At 50.6% G+C, this 21,580-nt stretch overlaps 8 protein-coding genes, 1 long non-coding RNA gene and 1 other non-coding gene across 14 annotated transcripts; 5 read left to right on the top strand and 5 right to left on the bottom strand.

The window, feature by feature from the left end:
- Positions 1–169: 169 nt before the first annotated feature.
- Positions 170–4,233, top strand: LOC9636338 (receptor protein kinase-like protein ZAR1). The gene is made up of 3 exons (XM_024662112.1): positions 170–611; positions 673–2,962; positions 3,085–4,233. The coding sequence occupies exons 2-3, from the start codon at positions 1,564–1,566 to the stop codon at positions 4,092–4,094; spliced, it is 2,409 nt and encodes an 802-aa protein (XP_024517880.1). The 5' UTR covers positions 170–611; positions 673–1,563; the 3' UTR covers positions 4,095–4,233.
- TRNAP-AGG lies at positions 4,182–4,253 on the bottom strand. The gene has a single exon. It is a non-coding gene; the product is annotated as a tRNA-Pro (tRNA).
- A 96-nt stretch (positions 4,254–4,349) lies between these two features.
- On the top strand, positions 4,350–5,777 carry LOC112341632 (biotin carboxyl carrier protein of acetyl-CoA carboxylase-like). Its single transcript, XM_024662134.1, has 9 exons — positions 4,350–4,444; positions 4,507–4,653; positions 4,739–4,779; positions 4,841–4,900; positions 4,972–5,217; positions 5,275–5,337; positions 5,399–5,467; positions 5,537–5,582; positions 5,645–5,777. Exons 1-9 carry the CDS (start codon positions 4,429–4,431, stop codon positions 5,692–5,694), a joined length of 738 nt encoding a protein of 245 aa, XP_024517902.1. The 5' UTR covers positions 4,350–4,428; the 3' UTR covers positions 5,695–5,777.
- Positions 5,778–5,784: 7 nt separating this feature from the next.
- Positions 5,785–7,655, top strand: LOC9662678 (SNW/SKI-interacting protein A). Its single transcript, XM_002988245.2, has one exon. The coding sequence runs from the start codon at positions 5,817–5,819 to the stop codon at positions 7,575–7,577; it is 1,761 nt and encodes a 586-aa protein (XP_002988291.1). The 5' UTR covers positions 5,785–5,816; the 3' UTR covers positions 7,578–7,655.
- Positions 7,581–9,974, bottom strand: LOC9662677 (homeobox protein HAT3.1). Its single transcript, XM_002988146.2, has 8 exons — positions 9,506–9,974; positions 9,253–9,418; positions 9,073–9,196; positions 8,903–9,015; positions 8,418–8,843; positions 8,120–8,311; positions 7,968–8,057; positions 7,581–7,908 (listed from the first exon to the last, which is right to left on the bottom strand). Exons 1-8 carry the CDS (start codon positions 9,859–9,861, stop codon positions 7,627–7,629), a joined length of 1,749 nt encoding a protein of 582 aa, XP_002988192.1. The 5' UTR covers positions 9,862–9,974; the 3' UTR covers positions 7,581–7,626.
- Positions 9,975–10,026: 52 nt separating this feature from the next.
- LOC112341630 (putative pentatricopeptide repeat-containing protein At5g09950) lies at positions 10,027–12,799 on the bottom strand. Of its 4 annotated transcripts, none has more exons than XM_024662127.1 (7): positions 12,599–12,799; positions 12,373–12,546; positions 12,034–12,317; positions 11,851–11,969; positions 11,701–11,771; positions 10,544–11,638; positions 10,027–10,481 (listed from the first exon to the last, which is right to left on the bottom strand). In XM_024662127.1, the coding sequence occupies exons 6-7, from the start codon at positions 11,615–11,617 to the stop codon at positions 10,134–10,136; spliced, it is 1,422 nt and encodes a 473-aa protein (XP_024517895.1). In that variant the 5' UTR covers positions 11,618–11,638; positions 11,701–11,771; positions 11,851–11,969; positions 12,034–12,317; positions 12,373–12,546; positions 12,599–12,799; the 3' UTR covers positions 10,027–10,133. The 4 variants fall into 4 exon arrangements, with proteins under 4 accessions (XP_024517895.1, XP_024517892.1, XP_024517894.1 ...); XM_024662124.1 differs by having other exon boundaries at positions 10,027–11,638; positions 12,034–12,159; positions 12,213–12,317; XM_024662126.1 differs by having other exon boundaries at positions 10,027–11,644.
- Positions 11,620–13,171, bottom strand: LOC112341601 (pentatricopeptide repeat-containing protein DOT4, chloroplastic-like). The gene is made up of 3 exons (XM_024661995.1): positions 12,851–13,171; positions 11,721–12,577; positions 11,620–11,638 (listed from the first exon to the last, which is right to left on the bottom strand). The coding sequence occupies exons 1-3, from the start codon at positions 13,169–13,171 to the stop codon at positions 11,620–11,622; spliced, it is 1,197 nt and encodes a 398-aa protein (XP_024517763.1).
- Positions 13,172–14,410: 1,239 nt separating this feature from the next.
- LOC112341634 lies at positions 14,411–14,949 on the top strand. Its single transcript, XR_002990627.1, has 3 exons — positions 14,411–14,543; positions 14,601–14,795; positions 14,883–14,949. It is a non-coding gene; the product is annotated as an uncharacterized LOC112341634 (long non-coding RNA).
- Positions 14,950–17,919: 2,970 nt separating this feature from the next.
- LOC9636336 (serine/threonine-protein phosphatase 2A 65 kDa regulatory subunit A beta isoform) lies at positions 17,920–20,817 on the top strand. 2 transcript variants are annotated; one of them, XM_024662117.1, is made up of 13 exons: positions 17,920–18,369; positions 18,431–18,677; positions 18,755–18,867; positions 18,926–19,005; positions 19,078–19,219; positions 19,278–19,358; positions 19,408–19,512; positions 19,565–19,747; positions 19,799–19,891; positions 19,942–20,081; positions 20,126–20,192; positions 20,251–20,393; positions 20,477–20,817. In XM_024662117.1, exons 1-12 carry the CDS (start codon positions 17,974–17,976, stop codon positions 20,365–20,367), a joined length of 1,764 nt encoding a protein of 587 aa, XP_024517885.1. In that variant the 5' UTR covers positions 17,920–17,973; the 3' UTR covers positions 20,368–20,393; positions 20,477–20,817. The 2 variants fall into 2 exon arrangements, with proteins under 2 accessions (XP_024517885.1, XP_024517884.1); XM_024662116.1 differs by lacking the exon at positions 20,477–20,817 and having other exon boundaries at positions 20,251–20,461.
- Positions 20,444–21,496, bottom strand: LOC112341633 (VAMP-like protein YKT61). The gene is made up of 6 exons (XM_024662135.1): positions 21,243–21,496; positions 21,099–21,196; positions 20,943–21,047; positions 20,819–20,884; positions 20,669–20,755; positions 20,444–20,621 (listed from the first exon to the last, which is right to left on the bottom strand). Exons 1-6 carry the CDS (start codon positions 21,454–21,456, stop codon positions 20,571–20,573), a joined length of 621 nt encoding a protein of 206 aa, XP_024517903.1. The 5' UTR covers positions 21,457–21,496; the 3' UTR covers positions 20,444–20,570.
- Between the last annotated feature and the right edge of the window lie 84 nt (positions 21,497–21,580).

Below are 21,580 nucleotides of genomic sequence, written 5' to 3'. Positions count from 1 at the left end.
GGCAATTTAGAAAAATGTGACGTGGCACGTTAGGGTTTTGTAGTGGAGATTTTTGTGTGCCCCATTACGAGGCTCCAAAAATTAGTGAGAAGCAGCCTTTCAAGTAAAAGACTGCTGTGATTCCCACATACGATGTGTCCATACAAAAAAGTCAGCACGACAGGTCATCCCATACGGTCATAAACCTGTCGCCTCACCCTCGGCAGGGACGGGTAAGTGTAAAGAGCCCTCCTCGCCCTTCTTAAAGAAATGGTGGCACGATTTTATGCTCCGGCTCGTGGGATAGGGTTTTTGGGTTTTAGGGCAACGAATATACCTTGGGAACTAAAGAATGTACCAACGTTATACCCTTGGGAAATTAGGGCAAGATGAAGCAGGAGATAGTTGAGCGATCGCCGGGAGCGCTGGCGGAGCCAGCAGCTGGAGCAGCGGCTCCGGCGGCGGCAGCTGGATCGGGCGGAGCTGGAGCGGCGGCTCCAAAAAAGAAGATTTGCTGCGCTTGCCCTGATACCAAGAAATTGCGGGACGAATGCATTGCCGAGCACGGCGAGGACGCTTGCGGCAAGTGGATCGATGTCCATCTCCGGTGCCTGCGAGAGGAGGGTTTCAATGTAAGCGCGCAATCATTGTCTTGTTCTTGTGGCCTTGTTTTGTGATATTTCGTCCATACAGGTCTAGGAAGGATGGATAGATAGCTTTTCGATCACTACGGTAAAATTTACAATAAGAACATCGTTGGTAGCTAGATCCCCCGGAGTCCTGAATTTGCAATAGTTTTTAGCCATGATTTGATCAATCAAGAATGTTCTCAACATGCTTGCTGGTGCGCATCGACGTCACGGAGGAGAACTAAAACCGGCAGTCAATCATACAGATGATAAAAAAATCCCGACTAGGCAAATGCCCTCCAGCGGCATTTGGTATGATCACATGATCATCGAAAAGAAAACTCCGCGATTTTGACAGGGGGGACTCTTGTTTTTATGCTGCTCGATCACAATTTGGATTGCTTTGAGCTGGCAATTGGGATCCTGCCAGATCCAAGTGGGCTCACTGCTGCTGCTGCTGTTGGTTTGCCGGCGACGCGATCGATCGACCGAGAGATAGATCGATCCATCCTAAATTGCCAAGCAAAGGGGCGAGATCTATCTAACTTAGCAGGGTGTGTGTTCTGTCACTGCAAAAAGCTGCGTGGGGGTGCCAGAGATTGTCGCATTCAGGGGTAGGCTGCCACCAACACACGAACAGCAACAACAATTGCGCGACATCGAGATCGATTCTTCTTCGTCTTCCAAGGTTGTTTTGGTTGTTCTTCCAAGAAATTCGTCATTCTCTTCTTTCTTCCAAGTCAAGTTCCCTGGTTTTTTAAGTGAGAAAAGTTCTCTGGGCTCCCTCTAGATCGATCCTGGAAAGTGGTGCTTGACTTCCAAGGGATATACACATCCCTCATCCAATCCCTGGCTTGTCTTCCTCTTAAATCCATTGCTTCTATCATGTGTTCTTCTTCCTCGGGCCCTCCGGAGTTCTCGGAAGAATGACAGCAAGCTCGTGTTCTTCCTGGCTATGGCGGCTAACTTGGGGATGGAATGCTGGGTCGCCGTGATTCTGCTCGCTCTTCTACTCCAGCCCACTAGCGCCCACAACTCGGACAGGTATGCGCTCCTGGCATTCAAGGCTGCCATCTCCAGCGATCCACTGGGCACGCTGGGCGAATGGGATCCCAGCGACGCCCTCCACTGCCGCTGGAATGGGGTCCTGTGCAGCACGATTGAGCACGAGCACCGGGTCGTGGGTATCAATCTCCCGGACAAATCTCTCTCCGGTTCCATTCCCAGGGATCTCCAGGCGCTGTCGCAGCTCCAGCGGATCAATCTCCGCAACAACAGCTTCTCGGGCGGGATCCCTCAAGAAATCACGCGCATACAGACTCTCCACAAGATGATCCTCGGCAACAATCGCCTGTCCGGGGCTCTCCCTCGCGACCTCGCCGCACTCGTGAATCTGGAGTACATTGATCTCAGCAACAATCTCCTCGAGGGCGCGATTCCTCCGGGCCTGGGCGGGACGAAGGAGCTCGAGCATCTCAATCTCTCCGGGAATATCCTCTCGGGGCATATACCCCAGAATCTAAGTACCGCCAGCCTGGATCTTTCGCGGAACAATCTCAGCGGTCCGATCCCGCGTGAGCTCCACGGTGTGCCGCGCGCGGCGTTCAACGGCAATGCCGGTCTGTGCGGTGCACCGCTGCGTCGTCCGTGCGGCGCGCCGGCGCCGCGGGCGTCTCACCGTGCGGTACCGTCGGCAGCGAACGGCAAGAACAGCAGGGCGGCCAAGAGCAAGGGGCAAGGGCTGAGCGTCAAGGAGATTCTTGCCATTGTGGTGGGGGATGCCGTGGGGATCGTTCTCCTGGGTCTGGTTTTCATCTACTGCTTCCGGAGGAACAGGATTTGCCGCTACTTGAAGCTGCGGCACAAGAATCGTGGAGCTCGATCTCCTGGAGGCGATTCCAGTGGCAGCAGCGAGCCTCCGGATCACTGCTGCCTCTGGGGCATCTGCTGCTGCTGCTGCGGCGATGGATCCGACTGGCTCGGGGATGAATCCGGCACCGAGGGCGAGCTGGTGCTGTTCGAGAACGATCGCAACGATCGCCTTACGTTCGACCTCGAGGATCTTCTCCGCGCCTCGGCCTATGTCATCAGCAAAGGCGGATCTGGCGGCATTGTCTACAAGGCTGTCCTGGAGAGCGGCGTGACGCTGGCGGTACGCCGGCTGGCGGCGGACAGCGGCGGCGGCGCGGCCGGCGTACCGCGCAAGCAGAAGCTCTTCGACACCGAGGTCCAGATCCTTGGGCGCATCCGTCACCCTTGCATCGTCAAGCTGCGAGCCTACTACAGCGGCCCCGATGAGAAGCTCCTCGTCTACGACTACATTCCCAATGGTAGCCTCGCCACCGCGCTCCACGGTAAGAGACCCTTCCTCTCCCTTCTTGCCTGTTGGTGCCGCGCGGTATAGTTATGGATCAAAGCTTGCCGCGCGGCATTACTTGTGATGGCTTCTGATACCGCGCGATATGATTTCTTTCAGGCCAGATTGCTCCCTACTCGCTCACATCCTTGACGTGGGCGGAGCGAGTGAGAATCGCGAGGAGGGTTTCCGAGGGCTTGGCTCACATCCACGAATGCGGGCCCAAGAAATACATCCACGGCGACATCCGCCCCAAGAACATCCTCCTGAGCTCCAACATGGACGCCTTCATCTCCGACTTTGGGCTGAGCCGGCTCATCACCATCTCGGGCAGCGCAGAGAACTCGAGGTCGGGCAGCCGCAACGCAAACACGTCGGCGTCGCTGGCTACCGCCGCGGTAGTCCTGGGTGCCGCCGGCGGCACGGGTCTCAACTCGGGCGTGTCCGTGGAGGCGGACTACAGCGAGTTTCGAGCCGGGCACCTGGAGACGGAGGCTTACCGGCCACCCGAGGCACGGCTCGCGAGCTCCAAGCCGACGCAAAAGTGGGACGTCTACTCGTTTGGGCTGGTGATGCTGGAGCTCATCACCGGCAAGAGCGCGACGCAGCACCTCAAGCAGCAGGAGCTCCAGCAGTGGCAGCTGCAATTCCAGCAGCACTTGATCCAGCAGCAAATGGTGGCGGCGTCCTCCACGAATGTTGGAAGCTCGAATGGATCCACGACGCCGCCATCGACAACGCCCACGACCGCGCCCACGACGCCACCCACGACGCCGGCGGCCACTCCGTCGACGCCAAGGACGCCATCGACGCCGACGCCGACGCCGACGACGGGATCCAAGGCGGCGACGCCCACCACCACCGCTGCCGCCGGCGGCACCGCGGCTAATACCGCCGGTACCGCCGCGAGCGAGACGATGCCGCTGGTGGAATGGGCGCACAAGATGTGGGAGGGGAAGAGGCCGGTGTTTGAGCTGCTGGATCCGACGCTCATGCACGGCATTGCTCCACAGCAGAGGGACGTGTCCGAGTTCTTGCGGATTGCGTTGAGCTGCGTGGCGCTGGCGTCGGAGCAGCGGCCAAAGATGCGGCACGTCTGTGAGGCGCTCAAGAAAATTGGTGGCGCTTGATAGATTTGCTATGTGCTTGAGAAGAGAAAGGTGGCGGACTGGAAATAACTTGCTTTGTTTTGTCAAAATGAAAAAATGGATGATCTTGGGGCATTCCGAGAATTGAACTCGGGACCTCTCGCACCCTAAGCGAGAATCATACCACTAGACCAAATGCCCATTTTCATTAGTTAACGCTAAACCTCTCAAGTAAACAGTTAATGATCAATTTGAACAATGCCACGTGGCGTGGCCAGGGCCGTCGGTTCCCTGCATTGGAATGATCGCTGGTTACTAAAGCCCTTAAAGCCCTAGATCGTTGTGCTTGCTCGGGAAAGTGGGGGAACGCTTAGAGATGGCCGCGTCGTCCTGTGAGTTTCTCTGATCTTGCTCTCGATCTCTAATGTTGCTCCTCTGGTCCGCCCAAATGCAGTGTTGCAAGCTCAATTCTCGCCCGCGAGCTCGTCACTGGACGCATGCCAGGTTTCGTATGGATCCAGCGCCATTATCAGCATTTCTAGAGTCTCCGTGAGGCAATGCTGGGCACGGAGGAGCCAGCGAGTCTTTTGTGTCGCGACGAGTAAGTCAAGACAAAAAATTGGACCTCTTTTTTCCTTGTTTTCTCTTTTTCTTCCTCTACTTTTTTGCTGACCTTTTTCTTCTAGAAATCGAGGAGCTGGAGCCGGTGATCCCGACCTCTGCGGAAGTAAGCTTGCTGCCTCTAGATCTTGAAAGAAAACAAATCTTTTCCTCTTGGTTTCACGTAGATCCACACCCTCCTCAGAGAAGTTTGCGATGAGACGAAGATCGCGGAGCTTAATGTCAAGGTAGTAACGCTTTCTTGCTTTCTTCATTCATTTGATCGATGAATGGAATTTTTGTTCTTTGTCTCTCTCAGGTTGGCGCGTTTAACCTTCACATGAGAAGAAGCGTTCCTGCTCCAAAGCCTCCTCCGGCGGCGTCAGTCGCTGCTCCACCAGTGGCGGCACCAGCGGCAGCACCGGTTTCTAGCAAGCCGGCTGCTCCATCAAAACCGGCCGCGAAAACTTCCAAAGTTTCGCCGATGATGTCCAAGGCTGTTGCTTATGACGAGCTCCAAAAGGCAGCCGCGGAGACCGGAGTGGTCTTCGTTAATGCTCCAAAGGTACTACTTACTATCTTCTCCTTCTTAGATCGATCGATTCTTACTGAGAACGCACAGGTTGGTCTGTTTCGACGATCTCGTTTAGTGAAAGGAAAGTTTGGTGCACCTCTTTGCCAAGAGGTAAGTCCGATCGATCGAATAACAAGAAAAAAGGAGGAAAACTTTGCCTTGATCTTTGCAGGGCCAGACGGTGAAGGAGGGCCAAGTCGTGTGTTACTTGGAGCAATTTGGAACTCAAACAGCAGTGGAGGTAACTTCGCAAAATCCTTTTTTATTTTGGCCGCTAGAGAGCTTCCTTGTTTATGCACTTGTTTTGCAGAGCGAAACGTCTGGAGATGTGATCAAAGTTCTTTGGGAAGACGGAGGTAAATATCGAGCTCTATTCGATTCGATTCGAGATTAAAAAAATCCTTTGTTTTTTCTATAGTGCCGGTTGGCTATGGAGATCCACTCATCGCATTGAAGCCCAAGAAATAGAATCAACGGTAGAGACTAACGGTGCCAATAATATTTTTTGGAATCAAAGCTTTTTGGAGACTATTTAAAGAGACCATTACTCATTAGGGTTATAGAATTTTAGGGTTCTAAGGATCGAGGCTATGGCGCTGCTGAGCCGCCTTCCACCTCCGAAGAGCGCCGTGGAGCAGCAGCGCGTGGACGACGTCGCCTCCCAATCGTGGTACCAGAGCCGTCTCGAGGTAATCAGGCCGCAGGCAGTGAGCAAGCACAAGGAGCCGCCGCCCTATGGCAAGCGCTCTGGCTTCGTGCCGAAGAGGGTTGAGGATTTCGGCGATGGCGGCGCCTTCCCGGAGATCCATCTCGCCCAGTTCCCGCTGGAGATGGGCAAGAAGCACGACAAGCACAACAATTCGGTGCTGCCCACGACCGTGGACGCGCAGGGGAACGTGAGGTATGACGCGGTGGTGAAGCAGGGCGAGAATTCTTCCAAGATCGTCTACACCCAGCACAGGGATCTTGTCCCCAAGCTCCCCAGCGAGGTTCCCTCGGCCAAGCCGGGCGAGGATGAGATCAAGGAGACAACCGAGAGGACGAAGATGGCGCTGGAGAAGATCGTCCACGAGAGGCTGGCGGCCGCGCAGCCCAAGAACGTTCCATCGGCGAGCTCCGGGCCGTCTTACATCAAGTACACTCCCTCGCAGCTCTCGTCCGCGTTTAACTCTGGAGCTAAGGAGAGGACTATCAAGATGGTGGAGATGCCCGTGGATCCACTCGAGCCGCCAAAGTTCAAGCACAAGAGAGTTCCAAAGCCGTCGGGGTCGCCGCCGGTGCCGGTGATGCACTCGCCACCCCGGCCTGTGACGGTGAAGGACCAGCAGGACTGGAAGATCCCGCCGTGCATCTCCAACTGGAAGAACCCGAAAGGATACACCATCCCGCTCGACAAGCGCCTGGCCGCCGATGGCCGCGGCCTCCAGGAGGTCCAGATCAACGACAACTTCGCGAAGCTGTCTGAGGCGCTCTACGTCGCGGAGCAGAAGGCCCGCGAGGCGGTCACGATGCGGTCCAAGATCCAGCGCGAGATCACGCTCAAGGAGAAGGAGAAGAAGGAGCAGGAGCTGCGAGCCCTGGCGCAGAAGTCGCGGATGGAGAGAGCAGGGGTGGTGGCGCCGGACAGGGGCGGGGGCCGAGCAGTAGCAGTGGAGGAGGAGCGAGAGGAGCGAGAAGAGCGAGAGGAGGACCGGGAGGACCGGGAGGAGAGAGCGGAGCGGCAGAAGAGGGAGGCGATCCGGATGGACAGAAAGCGCGAGCGCGAGAGAGAGCGGCGGCTCGAGGCCAAGGATGCGGCCGGGGGGAAGAAGAGCAAGCTCACCAGGGACAGGGACAGGGATATCACCGAGAAGGTTGCTCTCGGCATGGCCAACGTTAAGTCGAGCGGTGGCGAGCAGGTTCTCTACGACCAGCGGCTCTTCAACCAGGAGCAAGGCATGGACTCTGGATTCGCGGCCGACGACACTTACAGCGTCTACACAACCGGGCTGTTCACGAGCCACCCGAGCATCGGTGGTCTTCACAGGCCCAAGAAGGACGCGGACTCGGAGATGTATGGAGGCGAGGAGGACCTGGAGAAGCTCAAGACGGACCGGTTCCGGCCGGACAAGGGATTCGCCGGGGCGACCGAGCAGCGCGCTCCCAGGGAGAAGCCGGTGGAGTTTGAGAAGGACGAGAAGGACCAGGATCCATTCGGGCTCAACTCGTATCTCAGCGAAGTGAAGCGCGGGAAGAAGCCGAGTGATCGTAGCGGAGGAGGAACCATGAAAGCCAGCGGTGGATCCGGGACTCGAGAGAGCTACGAGGGGGGATCCAGCAGGAGCCGTGTAGATTTCCAGCGAGGAAAGTGAGAATAGATCAAAGAACTTAGCGAGTTCTCTATGTAAGTTTCTATCTATTTTACAATGGATTGGTGCCACCTTGTTCTACAACCTCGGCTACTGGCATGTAGACGAGCCTCTTTCCACGGTTGACGTCCACAACCGAGTTCTCGTAGAAGCCCTGCGCGTATGACGAGAGCTTGAGCACCTCCAAGTGCCGCACAGCCTCCATAGCTCTCTTTAAATCCTCGAGCTTGAGCTCCGCCTGGCTGACTTGAGTGAGCAGCGTTTGGTTCTCGGCCTCGTCGCTCTTGGCCTTCTTCAAGGCTTGCGTTCTTACGTTCTTAAACCACACGTCCACCTGTGGAAGAAGAGCTAAGCAAGAACAAAGAAGCGACGAACATCGAAGCACGAACTTACTTTCCTGTAAGAGAGGCCCAGCTCTTTTGCGATCGCTTCCTTGCTATCCCGCGAGGGAAGCTGGTCCCGGTCGAAAGCTTCTCTCAATCTCTGCAAAGTTGGAAAGTTTCGATCGAAAACAAGCCAAGCGCTTGGAGATAACAAGCACAAACCTGTACAGCTTCCGGAGGAATTCTCTTCGACTTATCGCTGAAACCATCCTGGTTCTCGCCGTGGTCTTGGTTTTGCTCGTTTCTATCGGTTTTTCTCTCGCTTCGTTGCTTCCTGGGCCTCTTCAAAGGGCCGTAGTCCTCGTCCTCGCTCTGGAAAGCCTCGGCCCATTCGTACTCCACTCCAAACATCTCCTACAGGCCCACACCCGAATGAATCCCCGAGAAAAGCTTCGTGCTGTCTAAAGCACTCACACGAAACAGTGCGAGGCTTTCATTTCTGGAGAGAAGAAGTACTCACATCGTGGAGCTTTCTGTAATCTACGTCTCTCCGCCGCCTCTTGCCGGACACTTCGTCCGAGTCTTTCTTGCTGCCGCCGCCTTCCTCGTCTCCCTCTTTCTCTTTCTCGTCCTCGTCCTCCTCCGCAGCCGAGAGAGGCTCCTCGCCGGATAAGTCGGTCGTTCCATCGTCGGAGTCGGAGTCATCACCACCCCCGGAGTCATCGCCACTGCTATCGTCGTTTTCGTCGTCATCGTCTCCTGCTTGATCCTGTTCTTCCCCAGCTTCGTTGGCTTTAGCTCCCTTGCCGTTGGCAAGCTTTTCCTGTTCCTTATCTTTGTTATCCGGATCATAGTCATCGTCGTCAGAGTCCTCGGATGGAAGATCCTGGACCGCATCGTCAGCTACAATAGTATTACTACCTTCAACTGCCTCGGGGAAAAATTTCTGGCAAAGAAACGCTAGCTCTTAGCGAGAAACGAGTAAAGACGAAAGGAGTACTTCACCTCCCAGCTCATCTCGACATCGAAGTCCGTGCCTAAGTGGTCGTTTAGAAACGATGCGCAGTCCGACTTGCAATCGCAGATCGGGCACATCCAGCCTTCGTCACCGGGAGGAACTGCACACAGAGTCTAAATACGAGCGTTCGCTTGCGAGAAAAGAGAAAACACTTAACTGTCCTCCGTTGCTAGTGGTGGATTCAGGCACTTTTGATGGAATCCTCGGTTGCAAAAACCATCGCAAAGAATAATGTCATTGTCCACTTCCGCCTCGTGAGAGTGGCATTTGGCACAGAAAATCTGCAAGAGTCAGAGGAAAAGAGAATCTAAAACTAGGACGAACAAGCGATACATACCTCTTGGTAGTCAAGTTGTCCATCAGCGTCAAAAGCCGAGTCTAGAATCGAGCCTTCCAAGCACATCTTATCGAGCTCCTGGACGGCCTTCCGGATTTTGAGCTTCCAGCCGAGTATCTTTGCGGTAGCCCTCTCGAGTTCCTTCTCGGGCCGAACTTTCTCTCGGCTGCAAGAAAACAAACGAACTCATGAGTTCTAGAGAGGAAGGCAAGCAAGGAAAGAAGAAGAAAGTTCTAGCCTTTTTTATTCTTACCTCTGTCCCTTCCAGCCATCGTTGGCGTAGGCATCGATGAAGCTTTGCTCCAACTTCATAGAGTTAAGGTAGTACTTGACTTGCTTCATGATCTTGGCGGTGGCAGTGGCGTCGGCATTGCTCACACAATGGCCGATGGGCGTGCCGCGCATTTTCTTCCTCCGCCGCCTCGCCTCCCTCTCCGCCTCCGCCCGCGACGAGCTACACGGCTCCTCCTGATCCCTAGTTCTCGGCCTTCCGCCCTTGCTCCCAGTCCTCCCGGATTTCGATTTCCTGGGCTTGTGGGTCGCCTCCTCCTCCCCGGCAGCTCCCCCTTCTCGATTCGCAATGGCGCTCTTCTGGCTCCTCCGCCCCATCCCTCGATCTAGCAAGCTCCAAAGCACTCACCTTGCCATGGGATTCCCAGCGCCTAGAAGCTCGAACAAACACCCTCCGCTGTTATACCTCGCGTTAAATAGTAAAAAGGAGAGAATCGATAAACCCTAACTGCCCTATTGCCCTAAATTCACTTTTATGGATCATTTAAACAAGAACCTTTATATTGTCAGAAAATTAGGGCTCTTGAGTTTCCTAAGCGTAGATGTTTGCCATCAACTGGAAGTTTGAGGGATGCGTTTGCCTGGATCTCTCAAACGCGATCTTCCCCAGCGTCGCGTTCTTCCACTTGGCGCAAGCGCCCAGCAGCGTCGTCCAAGTCACCGCATTTGGATCCACCGGCATCGTCTCCGCCATCGCCAGACCTTCTTCCAGCCGGTTTGCTCGCCCCAGCATGTCGATCACGCACGAGTAGTGCCGGATGTCGGGCTTGATCCCAAACTTCGCCTCCATCTCGCGTACAAACTCCCGGCCTCTGTCGACGAGGCCGGCGTGGCTGCAAGCCGCGAGCACGCACACGCAAGCGATGGCGTCCGGGATGATCTTCTCGTCGACCATCTTGCGAAACCAGCGAAAGACGAGCTCCGGATCTCCCACGCGGCTGTAACCGGCCACCAGCGCCGTCCAAGTCAGTGGATCTTTCACGGGAATGGAGTCGAATACCTGCTGGGAGTCGCCGGATCTTCCGAGCCTTCCATACGCGTCCACCAGGCAGCTCGCCAGAGCTTCGTCGCGCTCGATCAGGCCGTGCCGGCAAGCTTCCGCATGGATCCGCCGAGCGCTCTCCAGCGACGCCACTTCACTGCTCCCGGAAGCTTTGAGCGCCGCGACCATTGTCTGAGGATCCCGCGGCGACCACCAAGGCTGGCTTTTGATCCGCGAGAAGAGCTCCAAAGTCACTCTCCCTTCACCGTTGTCGGCGTGAGCCAGCATGATCGAAGTCCACAAAACCAAGTCGTCCTGGCCCTCGAGCACCATGCTGTCGAAAACTCTTCGAGCGTCCAGCACGCTCCCACACTTGGCATACGTATCAACCAGCGCGCTGGCTAGAAACCTGTCCGAGTCGAGCTCGATCTTCACAGCCTGCGAGTGGATCCTCATAACTTTCCCCAGAGAGCCGAGCTTGACGAGCTTCCCGTCGACCGTCCTGCCATCTTCCTTAGCGGCCAGTTCAGCGCAGCACTTCAGTGCAGCAGCGTAAGCCGGACGGCCGCCGCTTCTTCCCGAAGAGCTCAGCAGCTCAAAGAGCTCCAGAGCCAGTTCCTGCTCGCCGCTTTGAGAGTAGCCGAGAAGCAAGGCATTCCAGGACGCCTCGTCGTGTTCCACCATCCTGTCCAGGACTGCCCGAGCATCGACTAGGCTCCCACACTGTGCGTACATTTCCACCACCGCGTTGGAGACAATGGTGTTCTTGTCGAATCCATCGGTTGCAGCTCTGCGGTGTATCTCCATCCCATTTTCCAAAGCTCTGACCTTCACAATCGTGTCCCCAGCAACGACCTTGCCACCTTCGTTCGCAGCTACTCGAGTGCAAGCCTTGAGTGCAACCACAAACGCCCGCGCGTTTGGTCGACAAACTTTGGCCATGCTTACGAAAAGTTCCAAAGCCTGGAGTTCCTGCTTGTTCTCGACGTACCCAAACATAAGCGCTGTCCATGAAACCGCATCGTGAGTGTTTCGCTCGAGACCATCAAATACTCTACGAGCCTCCACCATGGATCCACACTTTGAGTACATAGTTATAATGCTGGTGACCACCTGAAGCTTACAATCACCATTATTCCCAAGTCGTTTTGTATAATCAAGGTGAAGGTTGGTACCTCTTTGAAGCGATTCCCACTTCACACTGCCTTTCTTAGCTTCTTCTTCCACTGCCAGACCAGCGCAAGCTCTGAAAGCAACAACATAGCTTAGACTATCCGCTAAACTGCCAAGACAATCAAACAATGCCAAAGCTGTGCCTCCCTCACCGTTTTCAATGTAGCCCGACATGAGCGAGTTCCAACACACCACGTCGTAGCAAGGAATCGTATCAAAAACTTTGCGAGCATCCCGCAAGCTCCGACACTTGGCATACATATCAATCAAGCTGCCAGCAACAAAAATTTCCGCGTCAAAACCACTCCGAGCAGCCTGACAATGCAACCTCATACCCGTCTCCAGGCTCTTGATTTTGACAAGCTCCTGTTCACCATAGCTCTGGCCTTCTTCCTTTGCTGCTAATTTGTTGCAAGCCTTGAGAGCAATCGCGTAAGTTCTCGGTGATCGAAGCCTCGGCACTAAACACGAAAGTAAGTTCACACATGCCTCCTCTTCCCCATTCTCAGCATACCCGAGCATCAGCGCGTTCCATGACACAACGTTCTGCCAAGGCATCGCCTCGAAAACGTTGCGAGCCTTTTCCAGGCTTCCACACTTCGCGTACATGTCCACCAAGCTGCTAGCCACGAACACGTCCCGTAAGCAGCCAGCCTGAGAATGAATTTCCATACCTTCTTGCAGAGACTTGGCCTTGACAAGCCTTCCATTAACTTCTGTGGCATCTTCTTTCGTTGCCCGGCCGCTACAAGCCTTTAGAGCAGCAAGCAATGCCGCTGTGGACGAGGCGGTGATAGTTTTCGTGGCCGCGATGGAAAACTTTGGATGTGAACCTCCCGCAAGAAACACTTCATGGAAAGAGAGAGTGGAATGAAGCTTCTAAAAGAGAAGAACACTTACATTTGTGATTTCTAGCCGAGGAGAAGCTCATCCACGCGGAGAATCGATTAAGCGCTAGTTCTTAGCCGATCCGTGGCTCATCCAATGGATCAAAAGTTCTAGCCGATCCAGGAAAGCAGTAGTTCATCCACGCGGAAGAATCGATGACGCTGCAAGAAGTGAAGATCCACAATGACCTAGCGGTCTTCCAAGACCTAAATTTTATTTTCACTTTGATCATCAGCTAGAGGACACAGCAATGGGGCTTCGTACTTGATGGGTGCCATCGGTCCAAGTCAAAGCAGAGAATATCCAGCTCTTTCCCGCCGCTTCCTTATTCAAAGATAGCGTGACTGTGTAAGAGAGCTTCTGGCCAGTGAAGAAGAAATCTAGGGTTTTAGGGTTCACGGCGATGGCAAGCGCGGCATCGCTCGGCGGCGCCACGGCGACAGTGTAGGAAGATCTTCCGGTGCCTACATTCGTGACGATCCTTGAGATTGTGCGGCTGGCGCCCGGCGCAAGCTTGTCGATCGCGATGGAGGGATAGTTGAGGCTGAAATCCGTGGAGTGTTTGGGGCAATGGCTGCCAGTCATGTGCTGGATCTCGACGGAGGTATAGTTGATGCTCCAGAGATATTGTATGTAGTCTTCTGGATGGATATCATAGATTAGTCCTGGATCGACTGCTTTTGCGGGCTGGATGATGCCAGAGCCAAAGCTGAATGGATTGGATGGGGCGTTTCCTCTCGTGATTGTGGCGTTTGTGTTATCCAGGGTGCTTGCTGCATTGAATCGTTGATGATCATCTTTCGCAATTGTTTGATGAGTTTACCTGTTGTCATGAGTGCAGATTTTAGTGCTGCGGGGCTCCATTTCGGATGGATCGACTTGAGGAATGCTAATGCTCCCCCAACGTGTGGAGTGGCCATCGATGTCCCCGAGAGAAGTGAGTATTCACCGTAAGTTGCATTGGTACCATGAACTGGAATGTTGGTTGGCCAGGCTGCTAGAATATCAACACCAGGAGCAGTGATATCGGGCTACAAAAGTCGCTCATGTAAATCATCTGTGTAAGTCATCTATGAAACAATGCTTTGCTTCTAATGCTCACCTTTATGATACTTGCATCCAAGCTGTTTGGTCCAGTCAAGGAGAATGGAGCCATAACTGGAGCTGGTTTATAATTGTCGGTCTGATTATTCTGCACAACAGGTAAGAACATAAAAGAAAAAAAAGAAAAAATAAGTCCTCATTTTTATTCTGAAAGATCTTAACCTCTGTGATTTTTCGATCAATCGTGCTTGCAGCAACTGTGAAGAGCCAAGGTGCGCCATTTGCAATTTGATAGATAAAAAAATCGAAGTTTCCAGCAGGTGCTGCAACGGCAATGCCTCTCTCCACGGCATGGTAAGCTCCAATTGCTAATCCATCAGTACTATATCTATGCGGGCTTCTCCCAACTGAGATTGAGATAATATCAACTCCATCGTGTATTGCAGTGTCAAATCCAGCTAAAATATCAGCCTCGTCACAGATGAAACCCCAGCAAACTTTATAAGCCGCAAGCCTTGATAACGGTGCACCACCACGGGCAGTTCCTCGGGCAACTCCATTCACACTTGCGTTTGCAACGAGCCTTCCAGTCGCAGTGGATGCAGCGTGAGTTCCGTGACCAGTGCCGTCCCTGGCATTCTCATAGACGTGTGAGCCGTGAGCGTCGAAAGTACGAGCACCGACAAGCTTCCTGTAAAGATGATTCAGGTTAGTGTATTGGTGTTAAGTTTGCTATGTTTTTTCTTTTCACCTGTTGCATTTGATAATGGCAGATGCGTTTGTACCAGCTGGATTCATGCAAGTTCCTTTCCATCGTCCTGGAACGGGTCTCATGTCGGCATCGTGGAAGCTCTTGGATTCTGGCCACACTCCTGTACAAGAACGAGATCAAGATCAACTTCTCGAAGAATGAGTAAGCTTGTCTCGCAGACTTTCTGTCCGAGAACGCTGACGGTTGTTCCTATGCTAGCATATGAAGGGGCAAGAGGAGTGATACCGCTGTCTAGAACTCCTACAATGACATCGTAACGTTCATGGGGTAAGAACTCGATTCCTGATTGCTCCGAACTTAGAGACTCGCTCAAGCCAACGAAGTCCCACGAACGAGTTGTCTGGATGTGATACGTCTTACTGGGATAAACGCTCAGTATTTCAGGAAACTCTGGTAAGAACAAAATTGTTTAGTGAACCTCTCCATGATCACAGACTTAACTTGATAATGCCTCGGCCTGATCTGGTGTTAGCTTTGCAGAAAAACCACTAAAGCCGTGGCTGTAGCTGTAGACAATGGCGTCCATGGCAGACTCCAAACTAAGGTAGAAAAGAAAGAAATTAGTGATTTGTGGAGTCCTGCTTTTCATGAAAAAACTTTACGTTCCAGTGACTTGAGAAAGAATTTGATGATGGCTTGTTGTGATAGTTTGAGCCTCAATGCTTCTCGTCCCTCCCAAGTAAGCTATGTAAATATTGGTTCCATCAAGCTGCGTTGCGGCAGTCACTGTGAAGAACATGAAAAGCAAAATGGAGACCATGACGAAAAGATAGTTTTTGCTTGCAATTAAGGGGCGGCATTAAATTATCCTAATGCTGCTAATTTAACGCCAATCTATTTAATTTAATATTCTATTTTCATGTTAACCTTTTTACAAAATAACAGTAAAATAGTGGAGGATAAAATAGAAAGGTATATCGTGATTAGAAAAACATCTCGAGAAAGATAACTACAATGTTTTTAAGAAAGGAAAAACCATCACTCGCATAAACGACCGCAATTCCTCAATGTACAGAGGTTGAGCTCGCGCAAACTTGATGAAGAAAAGAAATAGAAAACAAGTAAGTTCTCAAGAATGATCTATCCTCCGTGATTTTTCGATCAATCGTACTTGGAAGAGCCAAGGTGCACCATTTGCAATTTCATAGTAACAAGTGCCAAAGTTTCCAGCAGCTGCAGTGACAAAAATGCGTGGTAAGCTCCAATTGCTAATCCATCGATGCTATATCGAAGTGGATTTCCCCCGACCGAGATTGAGATGATATCCAACTCCATCATTTATTTCATTGTCGAATCCAGGTAAAATATCAGCCTCGTCACAGGTGATACCCCAGCAAACTTTGTAAGCTGCAAGCCTTGATAACGGTGCACCACCTTGGGCAGTTCCTCGTTTCATACTTGTGTTTGAAACGAGCCTTCCAGTCGCGGTGGAGGCAGTGTGAGTTCCGTGACCAATCTTGTCCCTTGCGTTCTCATAGATGGTGAGTGGCTAGCGTCGAAAGAACGAGCACAAGCATGATCCAGGTAACTGAATTTTTTTTTCTTTAGGCTGGCAAACCTGTTTCAATTGATAATGGCGGATGCGTTTTTTCCAGCTGGATTCATGCAAGTTCCTTTCCAGCATCCTGGAACGGGTCCCATGTTGGCGTATACTCTTGTACAAGAATGAGATCAGGCTAAACTTCTCAAAAAATGAGTAAGCTCATCTCGCAGCCATTCTTTCTGAGAACGGCTGATGGTTGTTCCTATGCTAGCTTATGAAGAGACAGGAGTGTTACCGGTGTCTAGAATTCCAACAATGACATTGTAAACGTTGCCGAGGGGAGAAGTTGATTCCAGATTGCGTTGAACTTAGAGACTCGCCGAAGCCAACTGATGGACACAAACCATGGGAATATTCCAAGAATATTCCACACCTGTGGGATTTAAGTTTGGGTTTAGGGTTAGAAAGGGCATATAAGTTTAATAAGACAAAAAAAATGCAAAACACATGAACACCTTAAAAGTTGGGAGGTTGACCTTTTGTTAGTTTCATTGGTATTAAAACAATATGTTCTTTTAGGGTGGTGGAAGAGTGGATGATGCCTTTGATAAGGATGAAGAATTTTTTGATGATATTGTTGTGTGATAAAGATGCTAGATTACTGAGATTTAGAGCAACATTAAGGAGATTAAGGATTCCATCAATTTTATTAAGGGTTTCCTATTTCACACCCTTAAAGGTTGAATCAATCTTGTATCTATAATTACCATTGTTATATCAAACATGCTAAAAATTATGGTATTAATCATGAAACATTTGTGAGCTAAAAGGTTGATTATTGGTTGGAATCATTAGAAAGTTATTGGTTTTACAACTGTTTATCAAGAAGTTTGAAAAGGTTGATATTTAATTTGAAAGGAGGTGGCAATGCATTATATTGTGGGCCTTGGACAATTTTATAGCATATGGGGGATCTTGTTTATATTTTCAATTTATTAGTTAGTTCAAAGATTCATCCAATATTTCATGTAAGCAAATTTAAATTGTGTTTACACTATGGTGATGTCATGGATTAGTCTATCATCCAAGTCTTAGAGATTGATGCTAAGAAAGCTGATCCAATAAATATTCTTACTAAAAAATTGGTGAAAAAATTCTATAAGACAATTTGTGAATTATTGGTTATGTGGACTAAAGATGAAAAAAATGTTTCCAAGTTTTAGATATAACTTGAATGACATTCTTAAAGAAAAGGAGAATTGAGTTTTATAGCCATATTGGTATATAATTTAAATTGTTTACTTTATTCTCATTCTTTTATTTCTATGACCATATTATTATTCAATAAAGCTATATTGCTTCTTTTCTTGTGTAGCCATTAATTGTAATGTTAGTATTGCCGCTTACACAATTTTTCTCCATGCTTAAACTCCCTTTATTTGAGGCTTATTTAACTTTTAGCATGTAGTTGGGTCACAAGAGAGAGAAAAATAACATAAATCACAGGAATATTTTAAGAATATTCTATGGCTTCTGGAATTTAAGGTAGGAACGTTGTCCTCTGTTTGTTTCAGATTTCAGGAAATAAGAACAACATTGTTTAGTGAATTTATCTGAGAACAGACTTAACTTGGACAATCTCTCGGCCTGATCTGGTGTTAGCCTTGCAGAGAAAGCACTAAAGGCGTAGACAACAGCATCCATGGCACGCTACAAACTAAGGTAGAAAAGAAAGAAATTAGCGTTTTATGAAGTTCTCATGAAAAACTTTACGTTCCAGTGACTTGAGAAAGAATCTGGTGATGGCTTGCTGTGAGAGTTTGAGCCTCGATGCTTCTCGTCCCTCCCAAGTAAGGTATGTAGATTTGAGTGTTGGCTCTATCAAGATCAAGCTGTTCTGTGGCAGTCATTGCGAAGAACATCAAAAGCATGGGAATAAGAAATGCATGAAGAAAAGATCAGTTCTAGAAGGCCTAGTTTTTATTTGCAGGTGGACCCATTCTAGAAATTAAAAGACGCGATTGGCATATTCTAGTCTCCTGGCGGACTAATACCGTTCTAGGGTTTGTGGATTCTCTCCTGGGAGCTATGGCGGCAATGGTGGAGGAGCCGCTCTATCCGATCGCAGTGCTCATCGACGAGCTCAAGAACGACGACGTCCAGCTCCGGATCAACTCGGTGCGCCGGCTGTCCACCATCGCTAGGGCTCTGGGCGAGGATCGGACGCGGCGGGAGCTGATCCCCTTCCTCGCCGACGGCAGCGACGACGATGAAGAGGTTCTTCTTGCCATGGCCGAGGAGCTGGGGAATCTGGTCCCCTACGTTGGGGGCGTGGAGTACGCGCATTCTCTGCTACCCCCGCTGGAGGCGCTGTGCGATGTGGAGGAGAGCGCGGTGAGGGAGAAGGCGGTGGCGTCGCTATGCAAGATCGCCAGCGTGATGAACGAGCGCGATCTTGTGGAATGGTTTGCTCCGGTTGTCAAGGTAAAGGTCGTAGATCTGTAGCTACATTGAGCTCACGGCGTGAGATCTCTTTGATTCGCAGAGGCTCGCGGCTGGAGAATGGTTCACGGCTAGAGTGTCGGTGTGTGGACTGCTACACATTGTCTACCCGAGCGCTCCGGAGCTTCTCCGAGCGGAATTGAGAACCATCTACAACCAACTAAGTCACGACGATATGCCTTTGGTGAGAAGGGCCGCCATCTCCAACCTCGGGAAGTTTGCTGCTACCATCGAGCCTGCGTTTCTAAAGACCGATATCATGGCTGTCTTTCGGGACCTCACACAGGATGGTATGATCAGCAACGCTTTCCCAATATTTTTTTTTGTTTTTTTTTTCTTTTCTCAAATTTCTTTTTCGATGTTTCAGAGCAGGATTCGGTCAGGCTTCTAGCTGTTGAAGGCTGTGCTGCGCTTGGAAGGTTGCTACAAACAAGCGACTGCATTGCCTGTGTGTTGCCGCTCATACTAAATTTCTCACAAGTATGTCTCATTCTTTTATTGTTCCTGTTGCTGATGCGGTGCGTGTTTGTTTCTACAGGACAAGTCCTGGCGGGTACGTTATATGGTTGCTAATCAACTATATGAACTCTGTGAAACTGTTGGACCGGAATGTACTAGGTATTGTCCACTGACATTGGCTTTTTCTTGGGGACACTGATGGATTGTTGATCTTTTCTTTTATGTGCAAAGGGTTGATCTGGTCCCCGCCTATGTGCGACTTTTAAGAGATAACGAAGCGGAAGTCAGAATAGCAGCAGCCGATAAAGTGACCAAGTTTTGTGAGATAGTCCAGCCCGAGATTGCCATGCAAAGCATTCTACCATGTGTAAAGGTAAGCCGAGAGATTTTTCTGTGGTGCACAGACATGACCTTCTTTTGACTCCCAACAGGAACTTTCTCTAGACTCGTCACAACATGTTCGTGCGGCTTTGGCTTCTGTAATAATGGGCATGGCACCGGTTCTTGGAAAAGTAGGCAATTTGTGCTCTTTCGTCCTGTGCTGATTAGTTTGGTTTGCAGGACGCGACAATCGAACAACTTTTACCAATATTTTTGGCCCTTTTGAAGGATGAATTCCCTGACGTTAGGCTCAACATCATAAGCAAGCTGGATCAAGTCAACAAGGCAAGTTCGCCCAACGAAGATTCATTGTTTTGAGTTGATCTTTTCGTTACAGGTTATTGGTATTGACTTGTTATCGCAATCTCTCCTACCCGCGATTGTGGAACTGGCCGAAGACAAACACTGGCGGGTGCGGCTGGCTATTATTGAGTACATTCCACTCCTTGCGAGCCAACTGGGAGTGGAATTCTTTGATGACAAGCTTGGTGCCTTGTGTATGCATTGGCTTGGAGATCAGGTTTGAATCGTGAAATCTCAAGTGTTGACACTCAACCAAATCGTGTACCAGGTGTGCTCTATCAGGGAAGCTGCCGCAAACAACCTGAAGAGGCTGACCGAAGAGTTTGGCACAGAATGGGCTTGCAGACATATTATTCCACAGGTATGAGTTTTTTGTGTGTGAAGATCTCTTGAAAGTAATGCTTTTCTCAGGTGTTGGAGATGATTAACAATCCTCACTATTTATACCGGTTGACGATACTGTATGCCATTTCTTTGTTCGCCCCTGTTGTTGGCTCGGAAGTGACATGCCAGATGATGCTACCAGTCGTGATCAACGCTGCAAAAGACAGGTACGTCGAGCCAAGGTAGAAGTCGAATTAATAAATTGTAACAGGATTCCAAACGTGAAGTTCAACGTGGCGAAGATCCTACAATCGTTTATCCCGATCGTTGGCAGCGAGGTAAAGTCACAGAAGTTCTCAAGCTTTCTAGAGACTACTTTTTAATGTGTATTTCCAGGTTGTTGAGCAGTCGATTCGCCCATGCTTGGTGGAGTTGAGCGAAGATCCGGACGTGGACGTGAGATACTTCGCGAACCAAGCGCTGCAGAGCTGTGAGCAAGCAATGTCTATGTGATGGAAAGAACACCTCTGATCTTACTTGTAAGATTTAACTTTTTTTCTAGCTTGTTTCAGGAAGATAGAAAAGAATGGATTTGAAGTTTCGTGAATCTGGCTGATTACAGTGATGATAGATACTTTTCTGAGGTGCTGGTAGATTATACAAGCTTACGTCAACACACGGTATGTATAGCGAGTTTTATCAAAATCGCGTCGCTCTCACAAGATGCTGCAGCACTGGTTGGTTTTCTTGGCTTGCTTGTAAAACATCTGCAGGCTGGGAGTTTGATACGATTGAAAAGACAGATTTTGGATACCTGGGAAGCCATGCTAAGATCAGAGCTCTTCTCCACCAATGAGTCGAGCTTTTCCCCTCGAGCGAGGACGCTTTCTATGGTCTTGTGCTGTACAAACAAGGAGAAAAATAAATCCTTGTCGAAAGGAAGCTAAGCTATGGCGTCACGTACCAGTATGACTTTGGTGTCGTCGAGATCCCTCTGGATCCTCATGAGCTTGTCAGCTTCCATTGGATCCTGCAATTCACGGAAAGATCTCACGATTGAAGAGCAAAACTGGAATGGAGCAACCAACCTGGTACTTCATCAAGGCTTGATTTAGAGCCGGCCATTGTTCCGTGTTATCGGTTGTCACTGATTTCCAGGAATTTCCAAACGCTTGGATGTACTCATCGATCACCTGAGCGATGATCATGCTCAAGAGAAGAACAAAAGAATTTGGATTGCTCACCTTGTTAATTACTGAGAAAGCACTTCGCATTGGATACTGCTTGTCCGTGAACGCCAGCCCGCAAAGCCCATTCCTGTTGTAGCAATACACCACATACTCTACACGCAAAGAATGAGAAAACTGGATCTGGAAATCAACGCTTACCATCCTGCTCCACGGAATGCCGCTGCCCTTGCGGCGTCCGCTTGGCGAGAGTTCTAGCTACAAACATGATGAATTCTCTGGCGCTGGAGCGCTGGAAATAGCCGAAATGGCTCACATCCGATGCATTTGCCAGTACCGCCGGGTCGCTGCCGGAAGCCGATGATCCTGCTGCCGAATCGCTCGCCCTGAGCAGCAGCAGCGCCGTGATCTTCATCGCCCTCTTCTATGGAAGAATTAGGGTTCTAAGCTGAGAATATTCAACTCAAGAGGAGACCTAACCCATCTCGGCCGTCGGTTTACGATTGTCGCGATGGACGGTGTGGATAAGCCTTGGCGCT

Source organism: Selaginella moellendorffii, unplaced genomic scaffold (genome assembly GCF_000143415.4).
Source record: "Selaginella moellendorffii unplaced genomic scaffold, v1.0 SELMOscaffold_87, whole genome shotgun sequence".
Classification (NCBI taxonomy): Eukaryota; Viridiplantae; Streptophyta; class Lycopodiopsida; order Selaginellales; family Selaginellaceae; genus Selaginella; species Selaginella moellendorffii.
This window is presented reverse-complemented; position numbering and strand designations above follow the sequence as displayed.

Excerpts from the sequence above, each read along its gene's own strand:
- LOC9636338 (XM_024662112.1), top strand. The coding sequence starts at position 1,564 with ATGGCGGCTAACTTGGGGATGGAATGCTGGGTCGCCGTGATTCTGCTC. Across the intron at positions 2,963-3,084 it reads CCTCGCCACCGCGCTCCACG|GCCAGATTGCTCCCTACTCG; the intron begins GTAAGAGACCCT and ends GATTTCTTTCAG.
- LOC112341632 (XM_024662134.1), top strand. Across the intron at positions 4,780-4,840 it reads TGATCCCGACCTCTGCGGAA|ATCCACACCCTCCTCAGAGA; the intron begins GTAAGCTTGCTG and ends GGTTTCACGTAG. Across the intron at positions 5,583-5,644 it reads AGTTCTTTGGGAAGACGGAG|TGCCGGTTGGCTATGGAGAT; the intron begins GTAAATATCGAG and ends TTTTTTCTATAG.
- LOC9662678 (XM_002988245.2), top strand. The coding sequence starts at position 5,817 with ATGGCGCTGCTGAGCCGCCTTCCACCTCCGAAGAGCGCCGTGGAGCAG.
- LOC9662677 (XM_002988146.2), bottom strand. The coding sequence starts at position 9,861 with ATGGGGCGGAGGAGCCAGAAGAGCGCCATTGCGAATCGAGAAGGGGGA. Across the intron at positions 9,016-9,072 it reads ACCACTAGCAACGGAGGACA|TTCCTCCCGGTGACGAAGGC; the intron begins GTTAAGTGTTTT and ends CTCTGTGTGCAG. Across the intron at positions 7,909-7,967 it reads TGGGCCTCTCTTACAGGAAA|GTGGACGTGTGGTTTAAGAA; the intron begins GTAAGTTCGTGC and ends CTTCTTCCACAG.
- LOC112341630 (XM_024662126.1), bottom strand. The coding sequence starts at position 11,617 with ATGTACTCAAAGTGTGGATCCATGGTGGAGGCTCGTAGAGTATTTGAT.
- LOC112341601 (XM_024661995.1), bottom strand. The coding sequence starts at position 13,171 with ATGACTGGCAGCCATTGCCCCAAACACTCCACGGATTTCAGCCTCAAC. Across the intron at positions 12,578-12,850 it reads GGACCGATGGCACCCATCAA|AAGCTTCATTCCACTCTCTC; the intron begins GTACGAAGCCCC and ends CTTCTCTTTTAG.
- LOC9636336 (XM_024662117.1), top strand. The coding sequence starts at position 17,974 with ATGGCGGCAATGGTGGAGGAGCCGCTCTATCCGATCGCAGTGCTCATC. Across the intron at positions 19,513-19,564 it reads AGCTGGATCAAGTCAACAAG|GTTATTGGTATTGACTTGTT; the intron begins GCAAGTTCGCCC and ends TTTTCGTTACAG. Across the intron at positions 19,892-19,941 it reads GCAGACATATTATTCCACAG|GTGTTGGAGATGATTAACAA; the intron begins GTATGAGTTTTT and ends TGCTTTTCTCAG.
- LOC112341633 (XM_024662135.1), bottom strand. The coding sequence starts at position 21,456 with ATGAAGATCACGGCGCTGCTGCTGCTCAGGGCGAGCGATTCGGCAGCA. Across the intron at positions 21,048-21,098 it reads CTTTCTCAGTAATTAACAAG|GTGATCGATGAGTACATCCA; the intron begins GTGAGCAATCCA and ends ATCATCGCTCAG. Across the intron at positions 20,756-20,818 it reads ACGACACCAAAGTCATACTG|CACAAGACCATAGAAAGCGT; the intron begins GTACGTGACGCC and ends TTGTTTGTACAG.